At 41.8% G+C, this 17310-nt stretch overlaps 2 protein-coding genes and 1 pseudogene across 2 annotated transcripts; 2 read left to right on the top strand and 1 right to left on the bottom strand.

Moving 5' to 3' along the window:
• Positions 1 to 1880: 1880 nt before the first annotated feature.
• LOC131873148 (uncharacterized) lies at positions 1881 to 3566 on the top strand. Its single transcript, XM_059216219.1, has one exon. The coding sequence runs from the start codon at positions 1881 to 1883 to the stop codon at positions 3564 to 3566; it is 1686 nt and encodes a 561-aa protein (XP_059072202.1).
• Positions 3567 to 8334: 4768 nt separating this feature from the next.
• LOC131873147 (uncharacterized) lies at positions 8335 to 9547 on the top strand (annotated as a pseudogene).
• A 35-nt stretch (positions 9548 to 9582) lies between these two features.
• LOC131873146 (uncharacterized) lies at positions 9583 to 10206 on the bottom strand. The gene has a single exon (XM_059216218.1). The coding sequence runs from the start codon at positions 10204 to 10206 to the stop codon at positions 9583 to 9585; it is 624 nt and encodes a 207-aa protein (XP_059072201.1).
• Positions 10207 to 17310: the final 7104 nt, after the last annotated feature.

Raw genomic sequence — 17310 nt, 5'->3', positions numbered from 1 at the left:
AATGGATTCCTAGATAACAGAAGTTACATAACAAAATAATGATTCAGCGAGCATTGTTTGCTTTCCGGATTCAGGGGGAGCGGAAAAACTTTATTGAATGTGTGTCTGCGTTAGAGAGGGCAACTTTTCCAACAAACAGCACAAAATCAATATATAAAACACGAAGATTCAGCTAGTTTATCAAACAAGCCATGAAACTTTAATGATTACCCGCTCCTCGGTTCAGTCTAGTGAAGGGAGGAAGGAAGAGGAAGAGAGGGACGAAAACAAGAACTGGGAGAGCAAGATAGAGAGCTCCGAAAAGAGGGCGGTTGTTCTTCTCCTTCCAAAGCGGATCAAGAAGCGCCCGTTTTCAACTTGGACCGCCCGCTTCCTCAATCTGATCCGATCTGATCAGATTGAACCGGATTGGATCAGATCGGCATTAGTTGTCGGCAATTCCGAACCCAGAGACCCAACAAGCGCAAAACGTGCTGCTCATCGCCTCTGGTCTTCGGTCTGACTCAAACACTCACTTCACCTCTAGCTGAGAAGTGGGCCACCTTTGCTAGTTTGCAAAAATCATGCCGCGCGATCAAGCTTGTGATTAAGTGTTGTAAGCTGGCCTGCTGCCAAGTAGTAGCGATGGTAGTAGGCAATCCATTTGCTTTAAAAACTAATTCATTCCATTGAAAGCGGAACTGGAGATTGGCGGACCGTCGTCGCTGCTGCTTAATGAACTTTAGCTGAAAGTTTGCTAGCAATAAGAACTAGTTTCGGTGAGTTGGCTCTTTTAAGAGACTTATATGAGGAGAGAAAGAGCGCGCGCGCGCGCGAATGCAACTAGGTCTCGTTTGCACGTGCGGCCAGCTTCCGGTCGCAGCAAGCCGCCTTAAGTGCGCTCTATCGCAAAATTATTATTGCTTTCCGCTTCTCGTTACTATCGCTGGTGATGCAAACATGGCTCTAATCTGGAAGCTACAGTACTGTTGACCGCTGCTCGCTAGGTGCCCCATTGCCTGCTATCGCCCTGTTTCCCTCTTTCACTCGCTTATTAGAGAGGATGTGAGAAAAAGGAAGAGGCTAGATCGTCCGATTTCATGCCATTACCTTCGATCCGGTGGCTCTCCGCAGTCCTTCCCCCATCCAGTCCAACTGGATCAGATTTCATAGCGCTTACAATGTCGTCTTTACGAAGAAAACAAGAGGCGCACAAATAAGAGATTGTCGTGCAAAAAGAAGAAACACGAGATTTGTGTTTGTGTAGATGGTACAAATCTAACCTGGTTTAGCTTCTTTTGATGATGCAACTCATCTGATTAATGGTCTTCTCTCGGCTTACTTTTGTTTTGTTACCTGGCCTACCCTCTCGCTTGTCTGAACATAAAAAAGAATCCTGTTCTTCAACAAACAACAAGTTTAATGGAGCCATTTCAGCGAGGTCGATGATCATATGCTATTCTTTTCTTCTAAATCCTGTCATTGCTCGACGGCATTGATTCATAAATTTCTATCTTGCATTAGATGGCTTAGTTTTGCATAAGTCTCTAAACAGATATTGTCAGATGAAAGTCTCACAGGGTCATGGGTTTCATGATGAAACTTATGAATATCAACATTGTTGATTGAATCAACAACTGAACTTGATTTGTGGTCCGTGCTAAGTTTGAATTTAGCGCCACAGAGCTTGGGCGCGTCATATTCCAGGTAGCAAGTAAGCTAGCGCCGTCTTGTGTAAACCTTTTGAACTAATCTTGCACAAGCAAAACACAGTTTGTGTGACTCACACTCTGAAAGCTAAAAAAGGAGGAAATTAAATCAAAATACTGACCGCGATAAACATTGAAGGATATTTTAAGAATAGGAGGAACCACACCAATCTACTGGTGGTTTTTAACATCATGGCGTCATTCATTACCTCGGAGGATATGTTCTTGAAGGCATTTGATTCCACTCCAAAACTAAATGTTGCCACACAAAAGAAATTAGAGAATGAGCTTTCTAGAGTTACGGCGATCATTTCGAATCCAAACGCTGAATGGGATCATAGGGTTCAAGCAATCAAACATTTCAGAACGCTTGTCAACAGTGGCATAGCGGACTCTGATCATTTTCATACAACCACCCTAAAGACTTTGGAGATTCCATTCCAAAATAACATTTGTGATCTACGCTCGCAAGTGGTACGAGAAACTTGCATCACCATTGCCTTTCTCTCGTGCCGGCTACAGCAAAAATTTGCCCGTATGGCGGAAATATTGTTACCCTCATTAATCAAACTCATTCCAAATAGTGCCAAGATTGTCTCCACTTCTGCATCAGTTGCTTTACGCTTTATTATTCAATCAACACACAATTCGCGACTCATACCGATTATCAAGTATCAGCTGTCCACTTCTAAGTCCAAAGATATTCATAGAGCTTTATGCGAGGTAGCCGAACGTATTGTAACTATTTGGTCGCCAGCAATCATGGAACGCCATATCAGTGATTTACAAGAGGTTTTAAAATTAGGCATTTGTAATTCTGATGAAGTAGCTAGACAGTGCGCCAGAAGAGCTTTTAATGTATTTGCTGAGCATTTTAGAGAGCCAGCTGATAAATTGTTCAATTCGTTAGATCAACAACGCCAACGAATGCTCAATAATTTAAATCATGGAGGCGGCTCAACATTATCAATGAATGGCTATGGAGCCACCACAACAAGTCATTTGAATACCATTGGGGCCCCTTCCTCAAACAATGTATCATCAATTCCTACTCCTAGCAACCATCATTCCAACTATGGTGCAAGTTCAAACGCCACCTCAGTGAATTTGGTTTCACGGTTAAAAAATACGTTGACGACTAACTCAACGGCAACAACCACGACTCCAACTAACGGCTCCAATCACATCAATGCTGCTATCTCAACTCCATCAAGAATTAGAACACCCACGGCTAGATCAACTAGTGCTATCGATGTCTCAGCACAAAGACGAGCTAGAGCTAGAGCTGTATACTTAAGTTCAATGTATACTCGACCTCGTCAAGCGGGCGGCTCAAGTGTAAACACGCCTGCAAAATCAACCGTGCCATCAAACAATTCCTCAGGCCAGCATCACCACACACCATCCTCAATCTATAATTCAGCTAATACTGGCTTACATGGAACGCCACAAGCAACAAATAACAATCCGACAACACCAGCTCACCAATCAACGCATTATAACCATCCAAGTAATAATCAGCAACAGAATAACAATATCTCCTCTTCCTCATCGTCCATATATAGTAGTCCAAATGTGGTCCAACAGCAACTGCAACAATTACAACAGCAACAGGCTGCATCAGCTGAGAAGCGCGATGGTATGGCTTTGAGTAAGGCAGCCTCGTATTTATTGTCAGTAATTAGCATTAGTTCGATAGGAGAGAACCAGATTGTGACAACGATCAAGTATTTTAATTCTTTAATTGAGAAGCATCCACCGGAAATAGTGAGCAAACTTTTACCTGAACTCATGCCTCCACTCGTTATCGGAATTGACAACAATGCTATCTGTGTGCGAAAAGCCTCTGTGTTTTGCCATGGTGGCTGTCTACGCTAAAGTGGGACTTAAACAAATGGAAACTTATTTAACCAGCTTGACTAGGACACAGAGAAAGCTATTAGAAGTTTACATAACAAAATTAAAGGACGAGAGTAGAGGCAAGGAAGCTGGCGATCAAGAATCGAGGAGGTTGTCTTCTTCAATGTTGAATTAAGTATCGCAACAAAGTTCATCGTCTGATGTATCTTGATGGCATGAGGTTATAAGCAAGACAGACAAAGAATAAGATCAACATAAAAGCAGTAAAGATGTTACATAATAAAAAGAGTAATTTACAACATTCTTCGAAAAAATTTCAATTCAAAATATCAGTATCTAATCAACATGAGGTGAAGGCTCAGACACTAAATGATGTCCCATATGTTTCTGAAGATGGTGGGAGGTATGGTTTGATTGACTGTCCTTAAACCTTACGGGTGATGTTTTCTCAACTTATGTATAAACCCTCAAGTTACAACAATCGAAATCAAAGTTGGAACTTCTGGCCACAAAGTCATTCATTTTGGGTCGCTCATTACTAATAATAACATTAACAAATTATTTGCCATTTTGCTAGTGCTTAAAAGGTTGTTGTTGCAGGCGGGTTAATGTGAAGGTTTGATCAAGCTAAAAGAGGGTTCAAGTTGGAAGTAGTGATGGACGCCGGTTAGCGGTTTAACGGGCCATTGGATAAAGTGGTCGGTGAGCGCGGTATAAGAGGCAGAGAGTTGTTTGGTTGTTAGATTTAAGAGTCTATTATATACAAACAAGATCAAAGCAAGTGGCGAGAAAGTGAAAGAACGGGACTAAATAGTAGCACATAAAGGGACGTAGAGAGAAGGATAAGAAGTGAGCGGGTTAGCTAGCCAGATAATAAGTGAAGAAAAGAGGGAAGGAAAGGGCGAGATGAAATGAGATCGAACGAGCTTGAATGAATGAACGAGCGAATGAAAGAACAACTTGTAATGCTGGCCGAAACGACAAAGGCAGATTAAAGCGGATGGAATCTCATGGTAATAATAACAACAACGAGAATAATCAATCAATTTTTTGTTACCTTTATTCAGCCATGAGAGTAGATCAAGGTTAATATAAGCCAAGGTTCTCCAATTCTAGCGATTGAACAACGATAATTGAATTAGGTCCAAAAAGCCGGCCGGCTGCTCCCGCTGTTGTTGTTGCTGGTGCTGCTGCCCAACCAGACAAACTAAGGCAGCCGGTCGAGAAGGTAACAGTCTAGACAACGACTTATTGCCATTCCGCTACACTGGACATTAAATCTCTGACGGTTCAGTTGGCTTCTCTCTAAATCTGGAAGCACATTAGTAAAGCCAGATTTAGATTGAGTGCTTTCTATCACTTGTTCCAGTTTACAAGAGAAAGAGACCAATAGGATAGGATATAAAACCAGAGGTGGACATTAGAGAATAGCCAAAGGTTTGTGTTTAGCTCTCGGCGGAGGAAAAACAAAGTTCGTTTTGTTGCTCATAGTTATCAGCAACATTTGGTTTGAAATCGAGGAATGAAAACAGAATGCAAAAAATCTAATTAGCGTACTCTTAACTTTGAAAGTGTATAATTTGAATAAACGACTAAACTTGGTGTTCACCTGCCTCTGTGTGGGGGCCTTTGTTGCCACTTGCTTTGTTGTTGTAATCTCTTGTATATATCTTCGTTATAAGCACCTTGTAAGTTGCAATCAACCTGTTGTTTTAGATATCTATCCAACTATTCCACCACCACCGCCAATCATCCTCAGGTGGTTGGTTTGGCCAATCTCTAACGCGTGAACTTCATTGCCAATCCAGTTTTAGATCAGAATTATCTAGCTCGTCCGATCTCGTTCAAATTCACGATTAATAGTCTATTATATCGCTTAAAGGCCCCTTACAAAAAGAAAGTGAGTGAGAGAGGTTGAGAGGAAGAGAGAGAGATAGAGAGAAAGAGGTAGAGAGAGGGAGAGAGAGATATACGGTAAGGAGGAGAGTATCGGTAGAAAAGTTGCATTTGAAAAAAGTCGATCTAGAACTGATACGTGTATATATATATATGTATATATAAGTTTGCGTTTAAGAGTAAAAAAATCTTGAGACAAAACCACCTCAAGTTTAAACTTCTTTTGTTTGCTAAGATCCATATTTTTCCTCATTGTCGCACAACATTCAACTTAACCGAGAATACCACAATCACCACTTTATTGATCGGTTCGCACAATCTATCGGTACCGATATGAGGCGAGATAATCTATCTTCTAATCCACGAAGGTGGCTAAAAACAAGATAAGTTCTTGTCGCTTAATCTTGAGAACAGGTAGAGAAAAAGAGCGATAGGTAAGCAAAAAGGGGAGTTGGCAGAAAACAAAAGACGCTCTATTCTCAAGAAGCCAACAAAAATACAGGGTTTACAAAAACCAACAACATTTCAAACGTTTTTCTATTTCTTCTTAGATTATACCAAACTTTAGTTTGCTAATTAACTAATCAACCGAACTCCCCAATCTTGGGCACGATGACTAATTGAGCCACCAACTTGTCGTTGCTGATCATTGGTAGCACGATAATCCGGGTCATAGTAGAACAGAACAGATCGATTGGGGGCGGAGAATTATCAACACGCCATCCATATGGCTACCGTTATCGTCTGTCTCATGCCCTCTTAATTTTGATTCGCCTTTCTGTTCTACCCTTGTCCGCCTCTTTCATGCCCTATACAGAAACCAAATCCTTCCGAGCTAAAACTTAAAGTGCTCGTGTTTAGACTCTCCTTATCAGGAATGATACAATCCAATCAAAGCGCAATTCAATTCGTTTCGTTTCGTTTCAACTCCAGCTGATCGAGTCCGACCCGATCTAATCCCCGATTCAATCCATTTCATTCTTTCCCTATCTCAGTAACCTTTTTGTTTTACCTTCTTCGCCCCTCGCGCTCGATCTTGAAAGCGCCGATCGGGATCGAACTCAACGAAACCAAAGCGAACCTAACCGATTCAATACAAAGACCTCCAATCGGTTTAGCCGAGCCACCGAGTTGGTTGAGCCGATCTTTCTCGCGCTCGATCGCGCGCTGTTTCAAGCCGACTGCAGCGGCGGCGGCAGTAGCACTGGCGGCTTCAACAAGCGCAACTGCGGCAGGTGATGGTAGGACTCACCTGGAATTTCACGCACTCCAACTCGCTGTAAGACTAAACAGTCGCTTATGTTCGCTAGAAAAAGATAGAACGCGCGCAACAGGTAGAACGAGCTAACACGCACTGTGTTTTGTCTTCCCACCAGTGTGTATTTGCCTATTGGACAGCTATAACAATGAGATTTAAGCCTGCTTTTGAAGGCGGAGTCATCTGGCCGGACTCGATAGATCAGATCGGATCAGGCGCGTATTCGTCTGCGATAATCTCCAAACACGTTGAATGAATACTATTCCCAAGACAAACTTTCGGTCGGCTAAACCATTTAAATAGTGCTGTCAAACATTAATTTGTTCATCATTCAACTTGAGCACTTTGAACGACAAACATCCATTTTCAAGCAAGACACAAACCGTTGCATTATTTGTCATAATTAGTAGTTGGAAGCTAGAGTTGCACAAGCAAACAAACAAACAAAAATTTAAAATGTACCAACAAATCGCCATCGTCGTTGCCTGCCTTGTCGGCCTATCACAAGCCTCTTACCTGGCCGCTCCACCAGCCCTACCATTGGCCGCTCCAGTTTTGGCCGCTCCATCTTTCACCACCTCAGCTCATGTTGGAAATGTCCAAAGCGTCTCAAGATCATTCAGCAATGTTCCACAAACCCGTTTCACAAGAACCGACTGGAACCAGCCAGGAAGCTTGATCACATCGCCAGTTTTCAGCCCAATCATCTCGCCAGTCCTTGGACAAATTGCCGTTCCAGGCCCAACCCGTTACGACAGCTACCTTGTGCCGCGTCCACCATTGGTTGAGAACTTGGTATCGCACATCCCAGGTGTTGCGCACGTGCCAACCTATGCCGCAGTTCCAGCTGCAGTTCCAGTGGCTGCTCCACTACCAGCTCCACTACCTGCCTATGGCGCCCCACTTCCAGTGGCCGCTCCAGTTGCCGTCAAAGGATATTAAGCAGTGTCAGCTAGATAGGAATGATGATTATTGATTGGAAGAAAACTCAACAGCTAGATAAGATAGAAGTAGGAGAAGGATAAGAAGAAGAAGATGTAAGAGAGAGAGAGAGAATGGTTGTGCTTGAAACTGACCGGACTCAAATTGGAGCTCAACAAATAAACATCTAAAGCCTATCATCGCGCTGCGCTCACAATCAAATGGCTGGAATAAAGCGCCCTCATGATCATGATTGAGAAGAAGACGCCTAATTGGCAAGCGCCATCTTAAATGATGATTATAAGTTAGGTTCAGATGGAAAACTAGTTGATTCTATAAATAAATGCTATTTCATTCTTAGAATTAGATCAGATTTAAGGTTGTGCTTTGAATTTTAAAAGTATTTGTTGATTGTGCCATCGACTTGTATAGGTAGAGACAGGATATCAGTGGGTCGAGTGTTTGTCATCAAGGCGTTCAATTATCCACATGTCGTTTTGTTTTTGCGCATGAATTTTTCTCTTTAAAATTTGCGCGCAATGTGCACAAATCAACATGCAAAGAGCTGCGCAAAGACGCATGTTTGTTCGCAATAGTCTAGCGTACCTGTAAGCGCCCGATACAGCAGCGTGGTTTTTCCAGGCACGCGAAAATTTACTTTGTATTGATATCTTCGCAAGACAAAATTTAATTATTTAGTTTCATCTAGAAATGGCTCACGCAAGTGATGAAATTAGCGAGGATGACTCAAGTTCAATTGGAACTGGCGATGAAATCGAAGATGTAGAATCAAATTCGCCCTCAACTACATCTAATCAAGATGAAGATGAACAGGAAATCCACGATGAAGGAGAGGATTCAGATGAACCAAAGGAAACTGAACAAGAAACGAACGCCGCTTCGCGTAAAAAACAATTAAGACAGGAACTTTGTTGGAAACATGACTACAACGATTTCATGATGGGCCTTCTCATGAATTTGTTCTCTTTAGAGGAGTTGAAAAAGTATCTCGAATCAAGCGACACCGAACGACCAGTAACAGTAAGAACAAACACTCTCAAAACAAGACGAAAAGAACTCGCACAAGAGCTCATCAACCTGGGGTGTCAATGTGGATCCTGTTGATTGGTCCAAGGAAGGCTTGATCGTATATGATTCTCCAGTTCCTATTGGTGCTACAGCTACCTATTTAGCCGGCCACTACATCCTTCAGGGTGCCGGTTCATTTCTACCTGTTATGGCGCTTAAACCACAGCTTAATGAAAGGATTTTAGACCTGTCTGCAGCGCCAGGTGGTAAAACAACCCATATTGCACAACTGATGAAGAATACTGGTGTCATATTCGCGAATGATATCAGCAAAGAGAGGTGTAGAGCTGTATCTGCAAATTGTCACCGATTGGGCGTCAATAATGTAGTTATCTCTCATAGTGATGGGAGATTCTTTCCAAAGACAATGACCGGTTTTGATAGAGTTCTTCTTGATGCACCTTGTACTGGCACAGGTGTTGCGATTAAAGATCCATCCGTGAAAGCTAGCAAGGATCAAAAGGACGTCAAAAGATGTAGTCACCTCCAAAGAGAACTTCTACTTGCTGCAATCGACTGCTGCGACGCTAAGTCGAAAAAAGGTGGTGTTATTGTTTATTCAACTTGTTCCATTCTAGTTGAAGAGAATGAAGCTGTGATTGATTATGCCTTGAAGAGAAGGTATGTGAAGTTAGTTGATACAGATCTGGAATTTGGACGAGCTGGTTTTAAAAACTATTGCGGTTTGCATTTCCATCCGAGCATGAGTTTGACAAGGCGATTCTATCCACATACTCATAATACCGATGGTTTCTTTGTAGCCAAGTTACAGAAGCTAAACGACAATCATAAAGATCCTGGGCTTAAAAAGAGGAAGAAGGCAAGACTTGAATAAAGATATAATCAAATATACACTTAAAAACAGTTAATTCAATTCTTTTCTTCATCTGAGGATAGTTCGTAATATCTCTCATACATGATTTTCTTTACAGCATCCTTATAGGAGAGATTGGGGTCAACCTTGTGAACTTTGGAACCCAAACCTGAAGTACCTACTTGGCTGTCGAGCTTGATTATATCTGTAATACCCTCATTACATCTACCTAATCCTATGCCTTCACGCCAGCCCATCTTGGTCATTAAAGCAGCCCCTTTATTAGCACGACCTATCGGTTCGGACTCGAGCTTTGGAGTGGGATTAATCAAAGACTTCTCATTTGATCCCGAATAGATGGAATCTATCGTTGTGACCCGATCTGTTTGCCCATATTTGAGCCGTCTCTCTTTAGCTCGATCTCTGTAGAGGGCTTCGCGTTCTTTGCGTTCGATCCTGTCGAGTTGATCTTCACTGAAGAGGCGTTGCCTCAGTCTTTTTAGTCTTGAAGTGTGTAATTTTGAAAGACTTCGGTGCCTCTTGATTTGATCACCAGTTTTAAACCTTCTCTTGCATAATAAGCATATGTTCTGGTCAAAATCCATTAGCTGCTCCTCATGTTTCTGTAGGATCAGTTTCAGGCTGAAGCCTCCAGAAGATGGTTCGCCAACTTTAGTCATTTCAAAGATTTAGAAAAAATCCCATTTGATGGCTATGCAATCGATAAAGTAATTGTCATTCTGATTTGTTTCATGTCTCGACTCCGCAAGTCGATGATAATTCGACAAACTGAAATTGTTTATTTACGAGTTGATGCACAGCTGTAGAGCGTTCATAGCGTATCTGCAATGCAGATTCTGCATGTGACGCAAACAGAAACTTTCAGATGTTACGAATCAGCAAAGTAGAAAACTTACACTCTTTTATCATATGGTTTGAGTCGAAATGAGTAGGAATAAAAACATCGATAGTGACAATAATATTATCGACCAGGACAATCGAGCGAGGACGGAAAGACTTGCCTTAAAATTAGCAAAGCTAAAGAATGTCGCCGTAGATATTGAAGAGGAATCGAGGGATCACATACCTATGTTAGATGATGTTGATAACAGTTATGAGAAAACTTGGAACGCTCTCAGTTCAGGCCAGAATAAGCTAATTGGGTTGATGAATTTCAATCGAAAAGGAAGAAAAAGATTTTGTTACACAGCTTTAATCTTCTTTACATTCATGATTATTATCTACTTTTGGTTGGGAAGAGAGACCTAACTCAAGAAAATCTAATAAAGAAACTGTTATTATCTGTTATACATTTTGGCTATGTATGTTTCAAATGTGATTTAACCAATGGAATGAACAATCTTTGATTCGAGGAGCAACAATTTCAATATGTGCAAAGGTCCAAGCCCGTCATTTAGAGCAAGTTGTTTGAAGCTAGAATACTATAACATTTTCTGTTATAGATTTTAAGCAACAAATTTTAATGTATACTCTTCAGGATGGTCAGACGACAAACTGAATGATGGAATGATGATTCTGTTTGTTAGTCTGAGTTTTGCCGTTCACCTAAGTTCCTGACAAGTGAAGCTGTCTTGATGGACCTGTTGTGACAGAAAGTAGTTCGGTGCATTACACCCTCTACACTAGCGGAACACTTCTCGCTCCCACTAGCCAAGCTTTTAGTGAAGCTTGGCAAAATTAAACGAACGGTTGTCGGCTATCTAATGCCATGTAATTGCTCTTCATTCAATCAAATGGCTCCATCAGCAAGAACCGCCGGCAATATCAGAAACTGGCGACAGGTTTTCGGTGACTGTCGATTGATGATAATTGAGCATCCTCTATCATCCAAAAGGCGAAGAAACTTTTTGTGCTAGTGTTGGTACTATTGCGGCTAAAAGCTAGCAGTAAGAAGCTGGCGAGGTATTTGACTGCATCCAATGACGTCAATGGAACTGACAAGGGTAGTGTGATAGTTAATCCGGAGTGCAGCTGCACACAATGGACAATTTGCGGCAACCACTTTGCTTTTCGTGCCTGTCTTTTGCTCAAGCTAACTGTGTGGATAAGGCGCTCTCGGCTATCAAATGGCTCGCCCATCTAGATAGGATTGCGGCAATTTTGTGTGTGTGTCGCCATACAATACCAGTGGAAGATTGTCTGCACTTTGCTGCGCCCAAATGAAAGGCTTTGTATCCACCGCTTTCTCTAGCTTTCGCCAACTCAGTTCGAGATGTATCCCATTCTCTATCTCTGAACCATCTAGCTCAGCTCACCTATGTGTGCGCGCTTGTGTGTGGTTATAAATTCAATCAAGGAAGGGGTTGTTAGATTGGATAAGATCGGTACGGATAGGATCAAACAGGTGAAGGAAGCTTGTGATGGAAAATTATCTCACACAATCTCGCCTTGGTAAGCATCCTCACAAAATTTTGTCGGCTTGTGAGATGCTGTGATTGAGGTTTAGGTGGCGGTGACAAATAGAGAAAATGTGCCATAACCTAACAAAATGTTATGTTGCCTCAGAGTAGTTAAAGGTGCGTTAAGCTTTAGAGATTGGAGAGTAAGCGAAAGTGTTCCACTTCTTGCTTCTGGCATTAGGGAACTCGGTTTGATTTTTCATTCTTCCGAACGGAGAAAAAATGTTGATTTCCGAATGAGATTGTGCGCGATTAAGAACACGCATGATAGACAGAGGAAGAGATGGTAAGTTATGGAAAAAGGTTGATAATGGCCAATCAACCATAGCCTTACACAATACATCTATCAAAGTCCACCTTGAAATGCACTCACTTACTTGCAAATAAAATAGTTTCGCACTACTTTTACTGTTACAGCATTACAATATCAATATTAGCAATCAACCAAATTGATACGAAACGAAACCAGCGAAGTCCAAGCAATATACATATAGCTAGAGATAATTTCAGAACACATTGGGTAAGTAAATTTGAAGCGATTATTCCTGCTACTATATTAAGAGAGTCCATTTTGACTAGTGAATTTAGATAATCACGCGCCCTATTATGTTGATTGTGCGGACGACAACAACCTTATATACTAAATATTTGAAAGGCTTGCCAAATGATGATTTTCGCCATGGGTACAATGCTGTTGATTATAACTCATTCGTATGCGACCAGTTTACCTTCATAGTGACTAGCTGATATCCTGCTAACTCGTTGGCAGGCTAAAGAGCGTACGCTCGAGCTCACTCGATTAGTGAGAAGAGTTATATGCACACTCGCGCAGGCAATCACTTCGCAGAAATTAGTGCCAAGTTTTTCTCTTAACGGTGTTGTTTGTCGTTCTTATGCTAAGAACAGACTAGAAGAAAGGGTTCTATTTATAAAGAAGATCGCTGATTGTTCGAGCTTGGACTGGATTCAAGTTCAAGCAGATAGATAGATAGATAGACAGTTACCGGCTAGCCGGCTCGATGGCTTGCCAGGAAGAAGGCCGCACGCAAAACGTGCGCTCACTTCCTATCCAAATAGCTGCAAAGCAAATTACCATCACAAGTGATAGCTTTACATAAAGCTTATTGTGCAGCAGAGCCTCTATCGAGTGCATTCATTATTTGGTTGACTCCGGATTGTCTGTGTGGATCCCGGTTTGATCTAATCGACTTCCTAAACCTAATCTCCGGTTCGTGCGAGACTGCGCACTTGGTGCACCCTTCAAGAGGCGAGAAAGGCTACATTAGTTGAGCGAATATTTTTTACCTTACAAATTCTTATTATCAGTCTTGAATCAATCGTGTTACAGGTAGCAGCAACAGTTAGCCGGCTGAGGCAGACGTAGAGCTGGTCGGAAGCGGAAAGCAAGTCAGACGCCAGGCAAATGCAAACGAGTGGTCACAGCAAGTTGGCATTCAAACACTAGTAGGGATCCTCTTTTTTCTTCATTATTAATCCACTGCCCATCGAGTTACTAAGACAAACGGCCTTTGAAGTAATAGACATGTCAATCGGCCTTCAGGTAACTTCCATGACAACAAGTGGCGACATCAATGGCCGAAAGAGTGTCCAGCTCGCCAAGAAGCAGCAAAAAGGCGCCAGCAATGGCAAGCAACAATTTTCCAGTTTAATCTTATTCCTTCTTGTAATAATCATAGTCAACCTATCACCTTTTCAACTCGACCTGGAAATGTTGCAACATAAGGATGAATTTTCGAGTTCAGATTATACATCAACAAGTAAGGGCGAGGACATTGAGAGCATTGAGCGTATTGCCACAAGCACGGAACTAAGGCCAAATAAAGATAGGGATCCAACTGTGCCCTACGACAAACAGCTGGATAGCAGTTATCGATATTATTTTAATGGCGCTGATTATATAGAAAACTTGCAAACATGTTTCAAGTTTGTGGAGCTCATGTTCACAAATCCAATCAAGCTCAACAAGAGGAGAACACGATCGATCCAAGCCGAGGCAAAGGTGCTTGGAAAGATGGCTAAGGTTTGGTACATCAAAAAGAAAATCAAAAAGTTGAGCAAAAAGTTGAAAAAACACACAATAGCAGTACCTGTTTTCACTGCAATACCAATTTACGAACACTCTTACTAGTAAGTAGAAGTCTCTCTTTGAAGATTTTTTCATTCAATCTAAAAGACGATGTGCCATATCGATAGAGTCTAACACTTCCTTCTGGATCAAATCGATCAATACCTGTACCTAAATGAATGAATGATGCAGCCCTCAGCCTCATGTAACTCACGTGACGCACGGCGGCGGTATGCATCATGCGGCCGCGGCAAGCTCCTACGCACCAGCCGTCACTCAGGCTATGGCGGCCGCAGCGGCTGCGAGCCATCCAGCTGCCAGTCAAGCAAGTCAGCAGTTGGCCACCTCGGCAAGCACAAACCACCAGCAATTAGCTGCTTATAGTCGCGTTCCAAGCCACTATCATCACCCTCATCAAGCTATGTACAATCATCCGATGCACGCGGCAAGCTCTCAGCACCAGATCATCAATTCTTATTCTCCATCGCCGCCACTATTCGTAGATGATTCAGGCGGTTTATATGGGCATTATGGAAACGCTTATGGTCGCTATGATGGCGGTTATCAGCTTTGGTAGATTACTTAGTACAATGATTAATCAAGCTTACTTAGTAGCGGTTACGGTCACGTCGACGACGACGACAAATAGACTTATATAAAACTCATGCCCTTCGCGCACAAATCAAATTGCACGATACTTTTACCTGTACAGGAAGTGCTTATTTGTTTGCTCTCAATCTTAGAATTGCTCATCAATCAATCATTTAATCAAAAAAATATGCGACAAAAAATATAGTCTGTCTGTTCTATCGCCACTGAGAATTGTTTGCCGCAACAAGAAAAAAGAACAAAATATTGTAAACAATTATTAAAACTCGGCTTCTCCTTTTGAGAAGCACCTTTCACCTCCGCGATTTGATTCAAGTATAGCAAAAAGTGACCGCTCCACAGATGACACAATTCAGCATTCTAAACTGACCTGGTTTGTAAGGTAGGCCCGAGAAGTTCTCGTTTGGAATAACTTTGTCCTCTTGTTGTTATCCTTACTAGAAAACTTTTGTTACGAGCCGCAACAAGTGTCGCAAAAGAAACTTTGCCATTAAGCAGTCAAGCAGCAAAGTACAAAAGAGAGTTGAACGAATTGCAGTAGAATGCGCTCTGTCTCTCTATCTGTCTCTCTCTTTATCTCTCGATTCTCACAGTGGATTGCTTTGGCGATGGAAACAGCAGAATCTGCTGCAATAGCAACGGTGGGTTTAGTCATGGGCGACAAGGCAACTGAATTGTTATCATTGAGCAAAGTGCCATTCACTATCTGGATAGCTCTTGAACTATTCAGGGAGAGACACTTGGATGGAACGAAACCGGTCCATTCTCAAACATAAAACTTTAAAAATACTACAACTCGTCTAAACCATTGCAATTGGCAAAACCGTTATAAGAAATAGGCTTTCTGTCAAATACTAATAATGAGAGACGGCTGGCTCTTAGTGCTGTCTTTCATGCTACTGCGGCCGCCTACCTTTACCTTTTCGTCTATCAAAGTTCCTCCTCTTCCACTGGCTTGTCGAGCCACTCGACTCGAGCGTCAAGCTAGCGACTACTACAGCAGCAACAACAGTAGCAGCACCATCACCACCGCCACCACCTACAATGTCGGCCGGCTGTGGGCCGGCCGATCAATGATTCAGTCTACTAGTAAGCGGTCTTAGTAGGTAAGTAAGCATATGTGCCGACACATTATCAGTCTAGAGGTTGCTGTTATTGGGCGTTTTACGAGAAAGGATATCCACATTTATATGCTGTCTACCAGCCGAATAACTATGCCAGGTTGGTAGGCGGCGACAACTACGAGACTTGAAGGCTAATCTTGAAGAGCTTGTGAAAGATCTAACCATGAGAGTAGCTTGAGAGTGTTATAACATAGAACTGGTGGACTGAATTATGTCATGCCCATACATTGTTGATCACTCAATACACAAGATATTCAAATTTGCGAAAAATTTCAAGCATGGACATCACTTTACTTCTAATTGAGATAGTAAATTTGCTCAGTCTTTACGCCGATAAAGCCGCAAAATACGTTGTAAGTCTTTTATATTGTGTAAGGGGAACCAATAAAAGCAAATAGTAACCAGGGAATTGACAGAAAATCAAACAAGTTGAATGGGCGCTGAGATGATATCTAAAATGGAGTTCGATTGTAAGATCGCTCACCTAGACGAAATTAAGAGACTATCCGGCTTCAACTCAATCAAAGAACTGTATGAAAAGATAAACCAGAGTTTCTCAGTGCCAATGAACGATGTGAGTGTTAAACTACCTGATTGAGTCTCACATCAAGTGAAACCCACTTCTAATTTAGAAATTTCTCAATCTTAGATTCTCTTCTGTACATTAAATACACATAACTTTAGAGACATGGACTCACTTCTCGGCAACTATCTATCCCTTGGCGATCTGATAGTTGTACACATGTGCGGTGATGGTAAAGATTTACGCATCAAGAAGACGCAAGAATATCTCGGCTTAACTATCACCGACAACGGAAACGGAAGGGCGTTCGTCAAGAAGGTAATTCAAAAGAAGATTCGATTGGAGAAACAATCAAACCAGGAGATCACATAGCAGCCATTAATAATGAATCTACAATTGGCATGCAACATTATCAGGTGGCAAAAGCAATCAGGGAAGTGCCAGAGAATAATTTTTTCACATTACACCTGATTGAGCCACATAACTCCAAGCAAACAACAAAACCAAGTAGTACATTGGATTTCAAGATTAAAGAAAACTCTTCCAAACAAGATCAAGAAAGTATCTCATTGCTGAATTTTGCTGGAACTGACTATAAGAATCTCACTCAACATCAAAACAGAACGATTCGAAGCACAACGAATCAATCCAAACTCATGATCTCACCCACGACAACACCGACCTTTCATACCAATCTAGATTCGCTTGAGGACGATCTTGCCAACTCTTCGCTGCCAATCGACAGACTTTTGTCCAAAAAACATCTACACTGTTGAACAAAATCCAAGTCTTAAGAAAGAGGAAACAACTGAGACGTTCAAAAACAGTGGTCAAAGCTCATACATCAATACAATAGAACAAATCAATTCGATGCTAGAATCCTTCTTAGGAGTTAATGACAATACCTTGGCAATCCAGCTATATAGGCTTGCCAAAGAGAACAAAGAGTCATTCAACGATTTTGTCAAGGCTATCAATGTCTCAGAGTTGAGAGTCTTCAATTTCGATGAAGATATTGAGTC

This window comes from Cryptomeria japonica, unplaced genomic scaffold (assembly GCF_030272615.1).
Source record: "Cryptomeria japonica unplaced genomic scaffold, Sugi_1.0 HiC_scaffold_1094, whole genome shotgun sequence".
Taxonomy (NCBI): domain Eukaryota; kingdom Viridiplantae; phylum Streptophyta; class Pinopsida; order Cupressales; family Cupressaceae; genus Cryptomeria; species Cryptomeria japonica.
This window is presented reverse-complemented; position numbering and strand designations above follow the sequence as displayed.

Excerpts from the sequence above, each read along its gene's own strand:
- LOC131873148 (XM_059216219.1), top strand. The coding sequence starts at position 1,881 with ATGGCGTCATTCATTACCTCGGAGGATATGTTCTTGAAGGCATTTGAT.
- LOC131873146 (XM_059216218.1), bottom strand. The coding sequence starts at position 10,206 with ATGACTAAAGTTGGCGAACCATCTTCTGGAGGCTTCAGCCTGAAACTG.